This window comes from Fringilla coelebs (assembly GCF_963513975.1).
Source record: "Fringilla coelebs genome assembly, chromosome: 8".
Lineage (NCBI taxonomy): Eukaryota > Metazoa > Chordata > Aves > Passeriformes > Fringillidae > Fringilla > Fringilla coelebs.
The window spans coordinates 24,623,866-24,638,541 of record NC_140066.1 but is presented as its reverse complement, the minus strand read 5'-3'; the positions used below and the strand labels follow the sequence as shown (position 1 = coordinate 24,638,541).

The window sequence follows — 14,676 nt, the reverse complement described above, 5'->3', positions numbered from 1 at the left end:
CTGAGGGCAAAGGGCGGCCGGAAGTGGCGCCCCGCGCCTCAGCGGGGAGGGGGCGGGGCCGGGCCGCGCCCCGGGGGCCGCAGCCAATCGGCGCGCCCGGGGGCTGCGCGCGACGGCCGCGGCCGCCATCTTGTGGGAGGGCGGAGGCGAAGGGCAGAGCGCGGCGGGGACGGCGGCGGCCCAGGTACGGCGGGGGGCCCGGGCGGGGTCGGGTCCCGGTCCTGCCGCGGGGGACGGTGGCTCTCTGCAGCGCCGGGGCACCCGCGACCTTCAGCCGCGGCGTGGCTCCCTCCGAGTCCCGGGCGCTGCTGCGTCCGTTCCCCGGCCCGACGCGAGCGCGGGGTCGCGGGTGTAATCGGGCAAGGGCACCGGGCTCCCCCGGAAAACAGAACTCGTGTTTCCATGGGGCGCCTTCCCCTCCTCGGAAGGGCTCCTCGGTTCTTGCCCAGGCATTTGCGTCGGTCAGGCACGAGAAAAGATGACCTTGGCTTCTCAAGTCTCTGCCAATAGTATGTGGTTTAGAGTAGTATAGTAGTTTAGAGGAGCTGTTTCGTTAAGCTTTTTACCTATGGCACAGTCAGCTAACTCTGGTTATACGCCAGAGATGCCGCTGCTGGATTGCCTGAGGTAAGAGCTAGCTGACACATAGGAGCTGTCTTAGTGCGTGTCTGCTGTGGGGGCACCGGGGCTGCAGCGTCTGCCGGGCTGGGCATCTGTGTCGGGTGTGGGGTGCCCCTGGGGGGAGGCAGAAGCTAAGCAACAAATGTTTGTCCTAAACATGACATCCTCTTCAGAAAAATATATCTCTAAACGTTAAAAAACCACTCTGCTTTTATTGTGCAATGAACCCTTTATTTGCTCATCTGCTCCCATCACCTGTTTGGTACCTCAAGAAAGAATGCTCTGGATGTGCCTGCTTCTTATGTGTATCCCCTAGTTGTCAAATGTCCTGAAAGCAGATTTGGACCGGACAATGGAATTATGTGTGTGGAGATTAGTTCGATTTTTCCTATTGGTCCTGTCCAAGTGACGTTAAATTAATTCCCTGTCCTGTACTGTTTGTTAGGACAAGCAGCCATGGCTGGCCATGACTCGGGATCTCAACACCAGTTCACTGGATTTCAGAAGTACTTCAATTCCTATACCATCATAGGCAGGAGGAATGTATGTATTAAGTACTTTTTTTTTGTAGTCTTGTATAACAGCGTTTTCTGGGGCTTAGACCGAAACTAAATTTAACTTTTCTGTTTTCCAGTATGTAATAGCAACGTACACAGGTGTTGCACTCCTTGTCCTGTATTTCAAGTTTAGGCCTAAGAAGCAAGCTCCTGCTGTGACAGAAAAGTAAAAGGTAAGTGGCTGATGTCCCTCCAACATGCTCCAGTGCCAGGTCAGGAAGCAGTGACAGAGGACTAGTTGCCAATAATACAGTGTAATGAGAGACAGAAACACAGGCACATGGACTTCTTGTTTACCATTTTAAACCTCAAATAATCTATAGCATTGATTTATTTAGGGGCATTCTGAATGAAGTGGGTTATTAAAGGGAGTGCAGAAAGTATGGGATACAGTGTTCTTGTTCTTCTGGCATGGTAAATGGGACTAGGGATGGGATGCAGGGAGGAAGAGAAAGTAGGGAAGGAAGAACAGAAGGATGTTGCAGCAAGATACATTGAGCTTTGCCTACAAATATTACGTACCTCTGGTCTGCCCTTTTGCTGTAAAATAGTGATAACTTGCTTTGTAAGTTATTGAAATAATGAAGTAGTACTTAAGGACTTACTTCTTGACTGTATTAAAATTCAAAGTAGAGATGAATGCAGTCTGTTAAGACCTTCATTTGAACAGAGTACAGGAGCACCATATGATGGAACTGTGCATGTTGCACACATGATTATTCAAGGCCTGTGCAGAAGTGACGGGTCTTGTACAGCAACAACCAAGTGTTAGGAAATTTTGGGGTTACTTTCAAATAAAGAATTTTTGGGGTCACTTTCAAATAAAAAATTTTCACCAAAATGGCATTTTGGCAAAATCTATAGGCTGTCCTCATCGTCTGAAGAAAGGGGTATAAAAGAATAATAAAATGTTGTGTGTTAAGGGAACATCAGCCACTTCTTCCTTGGCGTGCTGAAATCTGGCTGCTTGTAGCTAAAATAGTTTGGGCTTGGGGCAGGGGGATGTTCAGTTAACATCGTGCAAGAATTGCTATGTTTGACCTTTCTTCTCTTGGCAGGTTCCTGGCATGTCTGAACCACCAATCTGTGTCAGTGTAATGCAGGCTGATGACCTGTTGTGGCTAATAAAATATAAATAATTACTTGTTTTATTGGAAATATGAAATGATCCAAAAAAGCTAGAGTGTGGTACTTCTCATTTTTCCTCCTTTGTCAAATAGTTGCTTGTAGCAGAGATGGAGCATCTGATTGTGTCATTACTGTCTTAACTCTGCTGCTGTTGTAACACATCCTAAGGTGTTCTGAGCACCGGGCAGTAACCTAGGAAGGACCCCAGGGCCATTACACTGCACAGGGCCTGGAGCTGATCCAAGCATCTCCGCTCATCCGTGTCACAGCTTGCATGATTTGCAGCCATCTGGTTGCTCCCACTTTTTGCATTCCAAGCTAGCAGCTTACATGGAAACTGTGGCATCTTCTCCCTTAGTTGTCTGTATTTTGTACCAAACCTCTTTGGTTTGATGGAAAACCTCTGAAAATAGGCTGACCCAGTTATGGTATTTGAGCTTTATCTGTTACTGGTTTCTCTTGCAGAGGGAAGAAGGAAAATGGCTTAACCTAGTAATGTTAAGCTCCTGTAACTCTCCATATTCATAAACAATGACCCAAATAGTCCGGTGATTACTTTTCCTGTCTCTTGTGAAAGGAGATGTTCTACACACATATGTGTGTGCAGCCTCCTCCCTGCCCAACACTCAAATGTCTCTATTGCATTCTCCACAGTGTCTTTCTATAGCTCAGTTAACACTTGGTACTTTCCTTAGATGTCACAGTCGTGCTGATGTGGGAATGTGATGGTACCACACTTCTGCCAGCAGCAGGGGCTGAACCATGCTAAAGCTTACAGATAGTTTACTTCCCAAACTGAGGGCAGCAGGAGGTAGGAATGATTGCTGGAAAAATGGAAAAATTAATTACAGGGTCTTGATGCTCTCCCTACTTCATTTTTTCTTAAAGCCATTTTTGTACATGCTGTGCCTGCTGAACAAATCTGGTTGTCTTTCCCTCCTGTTTCCATAGATGGCTTCAGCTGTATTTAATTCCTCCACTAAAGAATGGTGGCTGTTACAGTGTAATAATGGCAGGAGCTAGAACCTGTAGTCTTCCTTTAGAACAAGATTTATATGGAATGGCTACTCATCAACTTAAACATTCCTGATTACTTTGTTTCTCTTAGCGGAGTTGTCACAGTTACAAACTGCTCTTGCTTCCATTCCAGCCATGAAGGGAAGTAAATATCTCCTTGTAACATATAGACACAAACTAAGTGGTTTTAGTATTTATTATGATATCAAAAGTAAAAAACTGTACAAAATACAAAGGCAGAATGTGGCAGTGTTTTCTTTAAGCTGTCAAAAATTGTACTTAAATCTAACTGGTCATATTGAGAGCTAGGAAATTTTGCTGAGGTATCATTACACAAAAATAAAAAATTAAGTTTTACCCTTTTTTCTTTGAAGAAAATGTCTAGGTGAGCTTCCTAGTGAATTTTCCACACTTTATTTTGATGTATAATGCCTGTAGTATAGCTTTACTCTGTTAGGGGAAACAAGAGATGAAACAGGAGGTAGTTCTCCATTTACTTTACCTTAGAAATGACAAGTCTTGTTTTTATTTTCACTGGAGAACCAGTAGATTGTTCAAGTGTCCAGGTCCTTACTGTGAAGTAATGAGGAACATAAAACAGATTTCTCTGCACAAATCTTGTAAGAGATTAACAACAAAAACCAACCCAAGCCACGCTGGACCTGGCCTTTGGTGGTGGTGGTTTTGGTTCAAAGACACAGACGTTCTTCCCAGTGTTCTGCATGTTTTACTCTTCTTTAAAAATAAAACACAGCTTTATTGGTAGTCCAGGAGGACTCACTGGGTACAATCTTTTTGTGGATAGGAATTGTCACTCAGCAGACAAGCTGGCCTTTCAAAAGCAAACTGACCACACACTTATCCTTTCCTGCTGCTATAATGTTTCAATTTCTTGGCTTATTTTACTGGGTTTTTTTATGTTAAACCTTATGCAGAAAGGATACCGGTTATTAATGTTCTTTTACAGCTAATACAAAGTAAAGGGTTTAAGTTCACTTTCTTAATAGTGATTATTTCAGTTGTGCCTCAGTTCCCCTTTTATTTTCTCATACAATAAAGTATGAAAGTAAATAAAGTTCACATTGCGCTTCTGGTTGCTTATCACACTGACAACACTGGCTACCTTTGAAAACAGTAACAAGATCTGTGTTTCTGACACCTCAAAAGAGAACACCAGTTTGAAATCTTTTCAGGACTTAGTACTTGGCTGCGTAAAAACTGTGCACGGAGCTTGGCGGCAGTTCCCCACAAGCATCGGGCTGCCGGGCCCACTCCGTCAATGCCCTGGTTGCTGCTATGATCTCACCACGCCTGCTGCCCAGCCCAGGCTGTAGTGAATCAAACTACATTCTTCTTTCCTGAAAATGGACAGTTTTGCTTGTGTTTGAGGCTTGTGTTTGATGAAACATTTGTTATACATAAATTAAGTGCTTTAAAAAAAATCTGAGAACACATGTAAAGGCTGTTAACTTTTCACAAGTTTCAGCAGAGCTCAGTACCACCTCTGGGAAGAGATGGCTCATTTCATATGTACATGTTACCAAAAGCACCACGAACAGTTCCTTCTTTTACAGCCACAATGTCTTGTCAATCTCCAGCATTTTCAAACTGCAGATAAATATGAAACAGCAGAACTGAGAAATGCTGCTTGCATAAATTACAGTTTCATACTCCTTGCAATGGACTCGTGGGATCCTTCTGTTCAAGACATTCCCTCTCGTCTCACATCCTGAGGTCACTACTGCAATGACTTGGCACAATCAGTCTCAGCTTCCTGATCTACTGTGAGCTGTAGGCTCCTGCAGCCAGCAGCAGGTTCCTGCGTGTGAAATGGAGATGAACAACTGGGGTTGATTTAGTCATGTATGTGCCCAGTAGCAAGTCCTGTGAGTTTTCAGGCAAGTTTATGTGTCCGGTGGCTGTAGTAAAGTCATCGGTTTCCAAATCTTCAAATGCCTTCACGGCATCCCACAGACGAACTGTGTTATCCATTGAACCTAAAAAGAAAAAAAAAAAACAGTTTAAAGTATTTTGTTATAAAATAGAATATAAAAACTGGTTCTGGGGAGCAAGTTAAGAAATTAAAGCTCAGAAAGCAAAAGACTATAACAAGCTTCATACAGCATACTGAATGCACACGTGAAAGTTATTAGTCCTTGCTGCTTTTGCTAAGCAAGTGATTCTACTTTGTCTTTCTCAATTTAAGGAACTAATTATATCATTCCTCTTTAGAATTATGGAATACAATGGACACTTCACTGTTCCTGGTGAATTTTACCTGATGCTAAAATCTCCCCATCCCTACTGAATCTGAGCGCATAGATAGTGTCTGTGTGCCCTTTCAATTCGCCAACCATCAAGCCATGTCCAATATCCCACAGCAGAACTCTTCCATCTGTTGCTCCAGTAGCCAGGAATCGTCCATTAGGAGAAAATGCCAGTGAATGAATTGGTCCCTAAAACAGACATGAGGAGGCAGCAAAACAAGTTAATTAAGTCTACTCACATTCAGTCAATCAAGCTGTGTTCAGAACAGAACTATTTAGAATCTCAGCATAGAAATAAAATCACTTCCGCATTGTCAGTGATCTGCCTTTACCTTATGTCCAGTGAATATTCTTACACAATTCCCATTCAAAACATCCCAGAGCCTTATAGTCCTGTCTGCTGAGCCTGTAGCAATATAGTTAGAGTTTGGATGAAATCGGGTACACGTCACATCTGCAAGATGGCCAGCAAAGATCCGTAATGGCTGGTAGTGATCTGTTGCCCACAGACTGAAAAGAAAACCTGTATTAATAAAAGAACCCTAAAGAAGTTCAGTCTCTGTGTCTGTTGGAGCAACTATAGAGGAAGCCACAAAAATGCTCTGAGGGCTCAAGTACCTCTGCAGTGAGGAAAGGATAACAGTTTAGCCTGGAGAAGAGTTGGCTCTAGGGAGACCTTGTTGCGGCCTTTCAGTACTTAAAGGGGGATTAGAAGAAAGATGGGGACAGACTTTTTATCAGGGCGTATTGCAACAGGACAAGGGATAATGATTCTAAACTAAAGGGAGGTAGATTTAATCTAGGTATTAGGAATGAGGGTAGTGAAACACACAGGTTGTCCAGAGAGGTGGGAGATGTCCCATCCCTGGATACATTCAAGGTCAGGCTGGAAGGAGCTCTATGCAGCCTGATCTAGTTTAAGATGTCTCTGCTTATTGCAGGGCTGTTGGACTAGATGGTCTTTAAAGGTCCCTTCCAACCCAGACTGTTCCATGATTCAATGATTGGTTGCACAATGAGAAAAAAAAAGTAATTGTGGAGTGATTTCTTATGGGTCAGTTTATTGAATTAGGGTGTTTTTTTTAAAAATACACTCTTTAGAATGGAGAAATAAAGAATATTCTGTCAAGCTGTTCAACAATTAGAGGAGAATACTTCTAATGAGAGGGTCACTTAGGAGGACATCATCTCTTTAGTCAGCAGGTATTACTAATGTGTGTGGAAAAGACAGAAAAACCATGAGATAATATAAAGTGTGTTGAAAAAAATAGTAAAACCACATTAACATTTGTTCATTTTTTTAACTGACATAAAATTAATTTTGAGTAATAGAGTAGGCAAGAATATATCAGCTAACAAATTTCAGGGTTGATCCACCACAAACTGACCCAGACAAGTAAAAAACACATGCAGTTTCTTACCGAGCCACTCTGTCATGTCCCCCAGACACAAAGTAATAACCATAAGGAGAGAACTGTGTATCCCAAACTGGATAATTGTGTCCTTTATATCCCACCAAACACGTGAATGTTTGGAGACTCCACAATCTCACAGTGCCATCCTCAGAACAGGACAACAGATAGTTCCTGTCACAGGAGAAAGTATAGCATATAACATATCAAACTCACACAGGGGCATAAATATTGCATAAACACTGAAATATCCATGACAGAAGTGTCCCCTCATCAGCACCAGTTTGGCACGTCACCCATAAATCAGCATTTCAGTGCAGTAAGCAGCAATAACTAATTCAGGCAGAACCCAGTCCTAGGCCCTTATGCAAAAAAGACATGATTTTACATTGATGATTAATTCTGATGGCACTTAATACTAAGGGGGGAAAAAAACCAAAAAACGCCACAGAGGAGGTCTTTACTCAGGAATTCCAGTTACAGGAAATAATGGCTAGTAAACTGCCATTAAATGCCACTGTATTATTTTTCTAAAAGATCTTCTATTACAACTCTGAACAAAATTTCATTATTCCCTGAAAGAGAATTCATATAATGCTCTCATTCTCAATTATAATTATAGACTTATACAATATTTGTTCCACACAAATGTTTACTTCTCAGCTGTGTTTGTGTGCTGGCTGTTTCCTGACTAAACACAAGCAAAAGCAAAACCTGAGACACTTAAACCTCTTTTCCACTGTCCAGACTCCCATCGTTATGCAAAGATTTCATTTTTTTTTTATTTTAAAGATACTATTCCATACATTCTGAAAATAAAGTCTCAAGAGAATATGAAGAAGTTGAAGTACAATGATGTGCTTCTGAGACTTTAAGTTTTGCAACACACTAAGTTATATCACTGCTGCATTACTTTTCCTCTCTATCACCCCGTTAAAACCCAGCTTAAACTAAAGTTTGCAAAACTGTAGTTTTGCCATCTAAGTCCTAAATCTTCAAAACAGTGCTGCTACAGTTGCTTTCAATAATAGCTGACAGAGCTCAACACTGAACCTTATGAGCATTACAGAGTTTCTTACGAGCTACATGAGCAAGAATTGCTTTAACCTGAAAAGCTGCATTAAGAATATGTTCTCATTCAGGAGCATGCAATTAAAACTGAAGACAAGCAAACTAGTTAGCTTGTAAACTTTTACCTATCGGGACTGAAGCTGGTGCCATAGACAGGTCCACTGTGACCATATAAAATCTTCAACTCACTTGCTGTTTTCTCATCCATGATCCTCTCCAAGACATCATCTGATTCTTTGTCAATGAGACTGAGGTCTGCAAGATTTCAAAGTTTATGTATCAGAATAACTGTCAGAAGTTCAAAGATAAATGTCATCGTGACATCATCTCAGTTAAATATCAAGATTTAGAAATGTTTGCACAGTATCCAGAACACAAATGTCACAAGTTATGTATGCTCCTATTAAGTGTTATTGTCTTAATTACCTGCAGCTGTTTTCACACTACGTAGCTTTTTTGGAGTTACGGACCACACTCTGACAGTAGAGTCAGCAAAGCCTCCTACAATCATGCTGGAGTCATCTGTAATATCCACTGCAGTCAGACCCTACACACAAAATATCCAGTTATACTGCCTGAATCTCTCACGATACATTGCAAATATTACAAAATCCTAAAAACTATTAAAAAGGTGATTTGACTCATTTACAAAAATAGCGAGAATTACTGTAGGATAAACATAAACACACACAAATTCTTGCCCCATTAAAAAAAAAGGTGTATGTATGAAGTACAGTCAGAGCTGACAAAGAGTATTGCTTTCCAGTACTCCCGTGCAAAAAATCTACTGTGTTCCGTAGAAAACACTTAGGACAGGAAAAGCTAAAGAAAGAATTATAGCAAAATCCAAGCAAAACCAAGGAACATGGAAATTTTATAGTTTAAGGAGTCTTTGAAGATAATTTTGAACATTTTGCAACATAAACTTTGCAATGTTTAATTCAAATACTCCAATTACTCTAGCCAACACTGTTATGTCTTTTTTCTTTAGCAAGAGTGATGCTCATAATTTTGATCCCCTTAGCCCTATTACTCAAACTCTTTTACCAACCTGGTAAGCATTAAGGAATGTATAGAAACAGATGGAGGGCAGGCACTCTGGCCCAAGACGCACTCGCCTCGCAGCTTCCTTCATATTCATTACTTTATCCAGCTTGTCAGAGTCTTTCAGTTCTGGCAGAGGAATTCTACACAAGAAGCACACAGTTTTACAAAGTAAAAACACCTTCCTTACTGTTAATCCCAACAAAGTGAAACCTTTGCATGCAACCTCATACCTCAGCATTCAAATAAGAAACAAGAATTAGAAAATAGGAAAGACTACGTAGAAGACTAACTGATGAGAAAGAGACCCAGTAGCTTTCAGAATTTCAGACAGGTACTGGAACAAGATAAACAATTGAGTGTGACCTGAAAAGATTAGTGGGTAAACAAGTAAAATTTCATCAAATTTCATTCAAAGGGAAATCTAGGTTAACTTGATGGGCAATGACAGAGGGCTATATGGCAAGGGTTCCATGACCTCCCTTAGAAGTCTTACAGCTAAAGTTGTGTACGGCCAAAATAGCCAAAATTAGAAAAATGCCATGTGAACAGAGATGACAAGACTGGATTTTAAAAACTTCTCTACACAGTATTTCCTTGGTACCTGTTTTGGGGAGGAGCATTAGGGTCCTGTTTTTTACTTTTTGACCCTACATTATCTTTTTTAGGTTTTTTCTTCTTTGGCTTTCCTTCCTCATTTTCTCCTTCTTCATCTTCATCATCCAAAGGCACATCAAACTCCGGTTCTTTCAATAAACCGAAGAAAACCTACCAGCCAATAAAAAAAACACACAAGACAAAAAAGTAATTGCTGTTCTTACTGAAAACCAAATTTTTTAATCGTAACTTTTCAGTGTAGTAGTCCAAGCAATAGAGCTGCCCCTTTAAAGCTGCTCTGTTTAATATTACAGCATATATTACTGCTTGGCCCATAAGGAATGTAGTACATTTTCTTCTGGTTTATCCAGCCAACTGGGTAACTTGATCTGGACAACTGTAAGTTCTCCCACCATCTCTTAGTCCTTCCTTAAAGTGCAATCCCCACCCTGCCTCATTTATTTGTACAGTACTGTGGTACTACACACACAACTCTTCTAGTTACAACTGGCAGCAAGTCAAAATTACTATCTGTTGTACAAAAGAGGAAGCCAAATAGTCAAGTGTCCATTTTAAAACTTCAAAGTAATTAATAAGTTAGTTAAAGTTTAGTTTAGTGGGCTGAATAACAATTGTATCTCAAAAGGATTCAGCAGTTTCGTCCACCTGACAGCAATACATCTTGATCTCTCTACTCCTGTCAGCACCTGTTTGTACAGTTCTCTTCCTTTGTTCTGCTACTGCTGTCTTTTAAGATCTCAAGTTGTGATTGTCAATCTATACTAAGAAAAAGCAGGGAGATTTGTAAAAAGCACAACTATCTTTGTCTCCTACCTTTGCTTTATTAGCCTCTCGTTTTGCCTCCCCGGCCAAGCTTCCAACCATAGCATCTATCTGTTGTTTACTGCGAGGCATTCCATCAAAGATATCAATGTAAAGATGCTCCTGAACAATGTTCCAGATCTGATTGTTCTGCTTTTCCTGAAGATGCCTCTTCAGGAGTTGGTAAGAGTCACGGGAAATGCGCAGCACAAACTTGCTTGTTCTGAAGTCCAGCATGGTCTCGTTACCTTTCATGTGCTCTTTCTTGGTTAAGCTCGACAATACACGCAGGTCATCCTGGTAATAGCACTCCTGATCCCCATGAAATCTATTGAAACAATTTAAGGTATGGTAAAAGGTTAGTCACTCAACTTGTTATAAAATAGTTGTGGCAAGGGACATTTTAACTATTTACAGAACCATTTGAAGGGAAACAAAGTTATACTTTTGGATTGAAGTATTTCAAAATTGGTCTGAAGCCACGAAACAAATTAAATTCTATTTTCTTCTCAAGTGATAAACAAGTGAAACATAGTAAGAGTACAGAAAGTTATAGATTAGCCAGAAATTAATTTCTTTAAGCTTATTTGAAGAATTTCAATGTACATCCTATGATATCAGCAAATACTTATAGCATTCATTATTTTGGCATATCAGTGCAATCTTCCAGTGATAAAAACTAACCCCCCAATCTTTCCCTAAAGATGCAGAATCTCTTCATTGATACTTCTGCAGCAAGGAGCCCACCAGCACACCATTAACGTGGTTCAAACTCTGCACAGTTCACTAGTTTGCACATCTTTCTAATGGGAGATTGGAAAAGAATTTAAGAACAGTTACTACAACCCATGGCACTGTTACTTAAGATTTCAAATCTCTTCAACTTTAGAGAAGAATAATACATACGCATGTATAGGTATATAAATAGCTCACAGATTTAGCCAAAGTAGCAAACACAAAATAACACAAATGTACAAATGAAAATGAATTACCTTTCAAAAAAAGACTTTGCCTCACTCTCATGTTGATTGTAGACCAATTCCAAGTACATGTGCACAAAGAGAGGATAAAAGAGCTGAGACAACTCTGCCCGATGGCAGTCCAGGGAGCACTCGATGAAGTGTTTCAGGCCGCTGTAGTACTCCTCGTACAGCGTCGGGTCCCCCTGCTGGTTGTAGGCCGAGAGCACCGCGCTCACGTCCGGCTGGTCCTCCACAACAACCGCGCCTCCGACTGCAAAAGCACCAGCCAACAACAACAGCTGCTCAGACAGTCTGCAAGAGCCAGCAAACAAACAGTGGCCACAACCCCCTGGTCAGCTGAGCAAAACACGTCCTGTGCCCATTCAGCACCAAGTCTAAACACAGGTGAGAGCACATTGGTACAGCAGCCAATTCTCTCCAGCAGTTTTTTGGGCTTTCCCTGCCAACTGTTGCCCACTTAGTGCCTAAATCAGCCAGGATTTTAAGTGTAAAGGAAGAAACCACGAACATCACCAGAATGAGTTATTTTACTGCTAGGGCTATAAACTCTTAAACGAGGAGCAGAATGCAAGACATACCCACTATAATTATTTTGCTTCCAGTAAATAAGCAAGTAGACTAAGTGAACAATTCACTAAGACCACCACACAACCATCACAGAGCAGGGACACGTAACACTCTGTCAGTTCTGTTCTACATATAAGTTTTTACACACTTCCATTGTTTGGTCTTTTATATAATAATAATATCTGGTGATGTCATGAACAAGCTGACTTTATGCTGTACACTCACTGGAACTCAGAGTAGCAGTTCCTGAAGTTCCATTATTCAGTAAAGCTGCCTCACAGAACACCTTAACAGCACTTAGAATTTAATTATCCAAAGAACATCTCAAGTACTCAAACTCGATAAGAAATGCAAAAAGCCTCGCCAACAAATATCCCATGGCTCCTTCACCAAAACGCAGCCTGTACATGAGACCTCTGTTCTCATCCCTGCGGCCAGACCCGGGACAATCCCCACTAACCACAATGGAACCTTCCTGTTCCCGCTACTCGATCAGTTGTGATGGGATACAAATACAAGAGGGAGCACTTCTCGCTTCACAGTGCTCCTGACAAATACGAGAAACACCCCGTCCTTGGTCCCTTGCTCCAGGAGAGACGGATTTCTCCACGGATTGCATAGAGAAATGAGACATCCAGGGACCTCCCAGAATGCCGGGATAGACTCTCGGTGGTACCGAAAACCTGACACCGACCCTTGTGTCCCAGCATAACAGAGAAGCCCCGAGGCCGCGAGCAGCACACGGGCTCCCCACTTCCCGGGGTTCCCGCCCAGAGGAGAGACCGATCCCGCAGTCCCGCGGGCCTCACCTTTCCCCGGCGGCACGGCGGCGACTGCAGCCACGCCGGGGCTGGAAGTCGCGACAGTGGCGACGTTGCCTCCTATGGCGACGGCGGCAGCGCTGGTGCCCCGGCCGAGCAGCGCCTCGCCGGAGTCCGCGTCGCTGCCGGAGCCCCCCAGGAGCCCGGCGCTGGACGGGCTGAGGGCGGCGGCACCCAGGTCGTCACCGAGCAGGCGGGCTTCGCGACGTAGGATCTCCTCGGACTCGCGGAGGTTGCTGCGCCGCAGGAACTGCAGTACGGCCACAAGCGTCTGCCGGTCCAACGCCGCCGGGGAGGCGGCCGGGCCCGGCGCCGCGGGCTTTGGGGGTGCCGCATCCCCACCGGCTCCCGCCGCCTCTCCCTCCGCTGCGGCGGCCGGGGCGGCGGCGGGAGCGGCGGCGGGAGGCACCGCGGGAGGTGGCGGCGGCGTCCCCGCCTCGGGGTCCGGCTGCACCGCCGCCACCTCTGCCGGCTCCTCATGCAGCGCCGCCATCTTGCGCCGCCTTCCATTCGCCGGTGGCGCACGGCTGCCGCCAGGCGCGGCCGCCCTTGCGACAGTGAGGGCAAAGGAAGGGCAGCGCTGCCGCGGCCTCCACAGGCACGCGCGGCTTCGATTTGCGACGCTGGCGGAAGCGCTTTGTGGCAGCGGGGGCGCGGTGAGGGGCGGTGGCGCCGGGGCGGTGTGAGGCGACGGGGCCGTGTGGGCACTGCGGGGCCGGTGTGAGGGGACAGAGCTGTGTGGGCACTGCGGGGCCGGTGTGAGGGGACGGGGCCCTATGGGCACTGCGGGGCCGGTGTGAGGGGACAGAGCTGTGTGGGCACTGCGGGGCCGGTGTGAGGGGACGGGGCCCTGTGGGCACTGCGGGGCCGGTGTGAGGGGACGGGGCCCTATGGGCACTGCGGGGCCGGTGTGAGGGGACGGAGCCCTGTGGGCACTACGGGTCCCTGTGGGCACTACGGGTCCCTGTGGGCACCGCGGGGCTCCCTGCACTGCACCGGGGATGGCCTTGGGACTGGGGGCCCAGTTAACGTAATTACGTCTGGGCCGCTGAGTTGTCCAGATATTTCTAATTCTGCTTTTTTAACCGTGTCTGTTAAACAGAGATTCGGTGATACTTGTCGAAAGGCTGGGAGGACTGGGGGTGTTCAGCCTGGAGAAAAAGAGTCCAGGGAGACGCTACAGCACCTTCCAGTGTCTTAAGGGGCTACAAGAGAGGGACCTTGGACAAGGACATGTAGTGACAGGGCCAGGGAGAGTGACTTTAAACCTTCAGAAAGCAGGTTTGGATTAGATATTAGGAAGAAATTCTTAACTGTGAGAGTGGTGAGGCACTGGCACAGGTTGCTCAGAGAAGCTGTGGGTGCTCCAGCCCTGGAAGTGTTCTGGAACAGGTTGGATGGGGCTTTGAGGAATTTGTTTTAGTTTTAGGTGTCCCTGCCCATGGCAGGCGGTTGGAACTAGTTGATTTCTAAGGTCCCTTCCAATCCAAGCAATTTAATTATATTACAGAATTAAAACCTTATTTTGAATGAAACTGGTATTGTGTGTGATTGAGAGTCTTTCGGGAAAAATTAAGCGTTCATTGGCGAGTCGTTTGGGAGGGGGAAAAAACCCCAAAACGTGAGGTTATGAATACAAACCGCTTGTGGCTCAGCGCACGTGCGGCAGCCCTGCCGCGCGTTCTTTAGAACTACATCTCCCAGCGTGCCCCGCGGCGTTCCCACGCAGGCGCCCCGGGCCGTGGACCGACCCGTGCCAGCCCCGGTCC

The 14,676-nt window shown here is 44.5% G+C and overlaps 2 protein-coding genes across 2 annotated transcripts; one reads left to right on the top strand and one right to left on the bottom strand.

Annotated features, from left to right (window-relative positions):
• The first annotated feature begins 89 nt into the window (after window positions 1-89).
• On the top strand, window positions 90-2,320 carry ATP5MK (ATP synthase membrane subunit k). Its single transcript, XM_084210188.1, has 4 exons — window positions 90-184; window positions 1,067-1,164; window positions 1,256-1,351; window positions 2,237-2,320. The coding sequence occupies exons 2-3, from the start codon at window positions 1,078-1,080 to the stop codon at window positions 1,346-1,348; spliced, it is 180 nt and encodes a 59-aa protein (XP_084066314.1). The 5' UTR covers window positions 90-184; window positions 1,067-1,077; the 3' UTR covers window positions 1,349-1,351; window positions 2,237-2,320.
• Window positions 2,321-2,463: 143 nt separating this feature from the next.
• Window positions 2,464-13,403, bottom strand: TAF5 (TATA-box binding protein associated factor 5). The gene is made up of 11 exons (XM_084210187.1): window positions 12,896-13,403; window positions 11,529-11,769; window positions 10,549-10,864; window positions 9,722-9,885; window positions 9,125-9,260; window positions 8,500-8,620; window positions 8,199-8,328; window positions 7,012-7,176; window positions 5,923-6,100; window positions 5,602-5,779; window positions 2,464-5,320 (listed from the first exon to the last, which is right to left on the bottom strand). Exons 1-11 carry the CDS (start codon window positions 13,398-13,400, stop codon window positions 5,103-5,105), a joined length of 2,352 nt encoding a protein of 783 aa, XP_084066313.1. The 5' UTR covers window positions 13,401-13,403; the 3' UTR covers window positions 2,464-5,102.
• Window positions 13,404-14,676: the final 1,273 nt, after the last annotated feature.

Coding starts and splice junctions, on each gene's coding strand:
- ATP5MK (XM_084210188.1), top strand. CDS start 1,078: ATGGCTGGCCATGACTCGGGATCTCAACACCAGTTCACTGGATTTCAG. Junction 1,165..1,255: donor CCATCATAGGCAGGAGGAAT/GTATGTATTAAG, acceptor TCTGTTTTCCAG/TATGTAATAGCAACGTACAC.
- TAF5 (XM_084210187.1), bottom strand. CDS start 13,400: ATGGCGGCGCTGCATGAGGAGCCGGCAGAGGTGGCGGCGGTGCAGCCG. Junction 11,770..12,895: donor CGCCGTGCCGCCGGGGAAAG/GTGAGGCCCGCG, acceptor GTGCTTTTGCAG/TCGGAGGCGCGGTTGTTGTG. Junction 5,780..5,922: donor GAATATTCACTGGACATAAG/GTAAAGGCAGAT, acceptor TGTCTGTTTTAG/GGACCAATTCATTCACTGGC.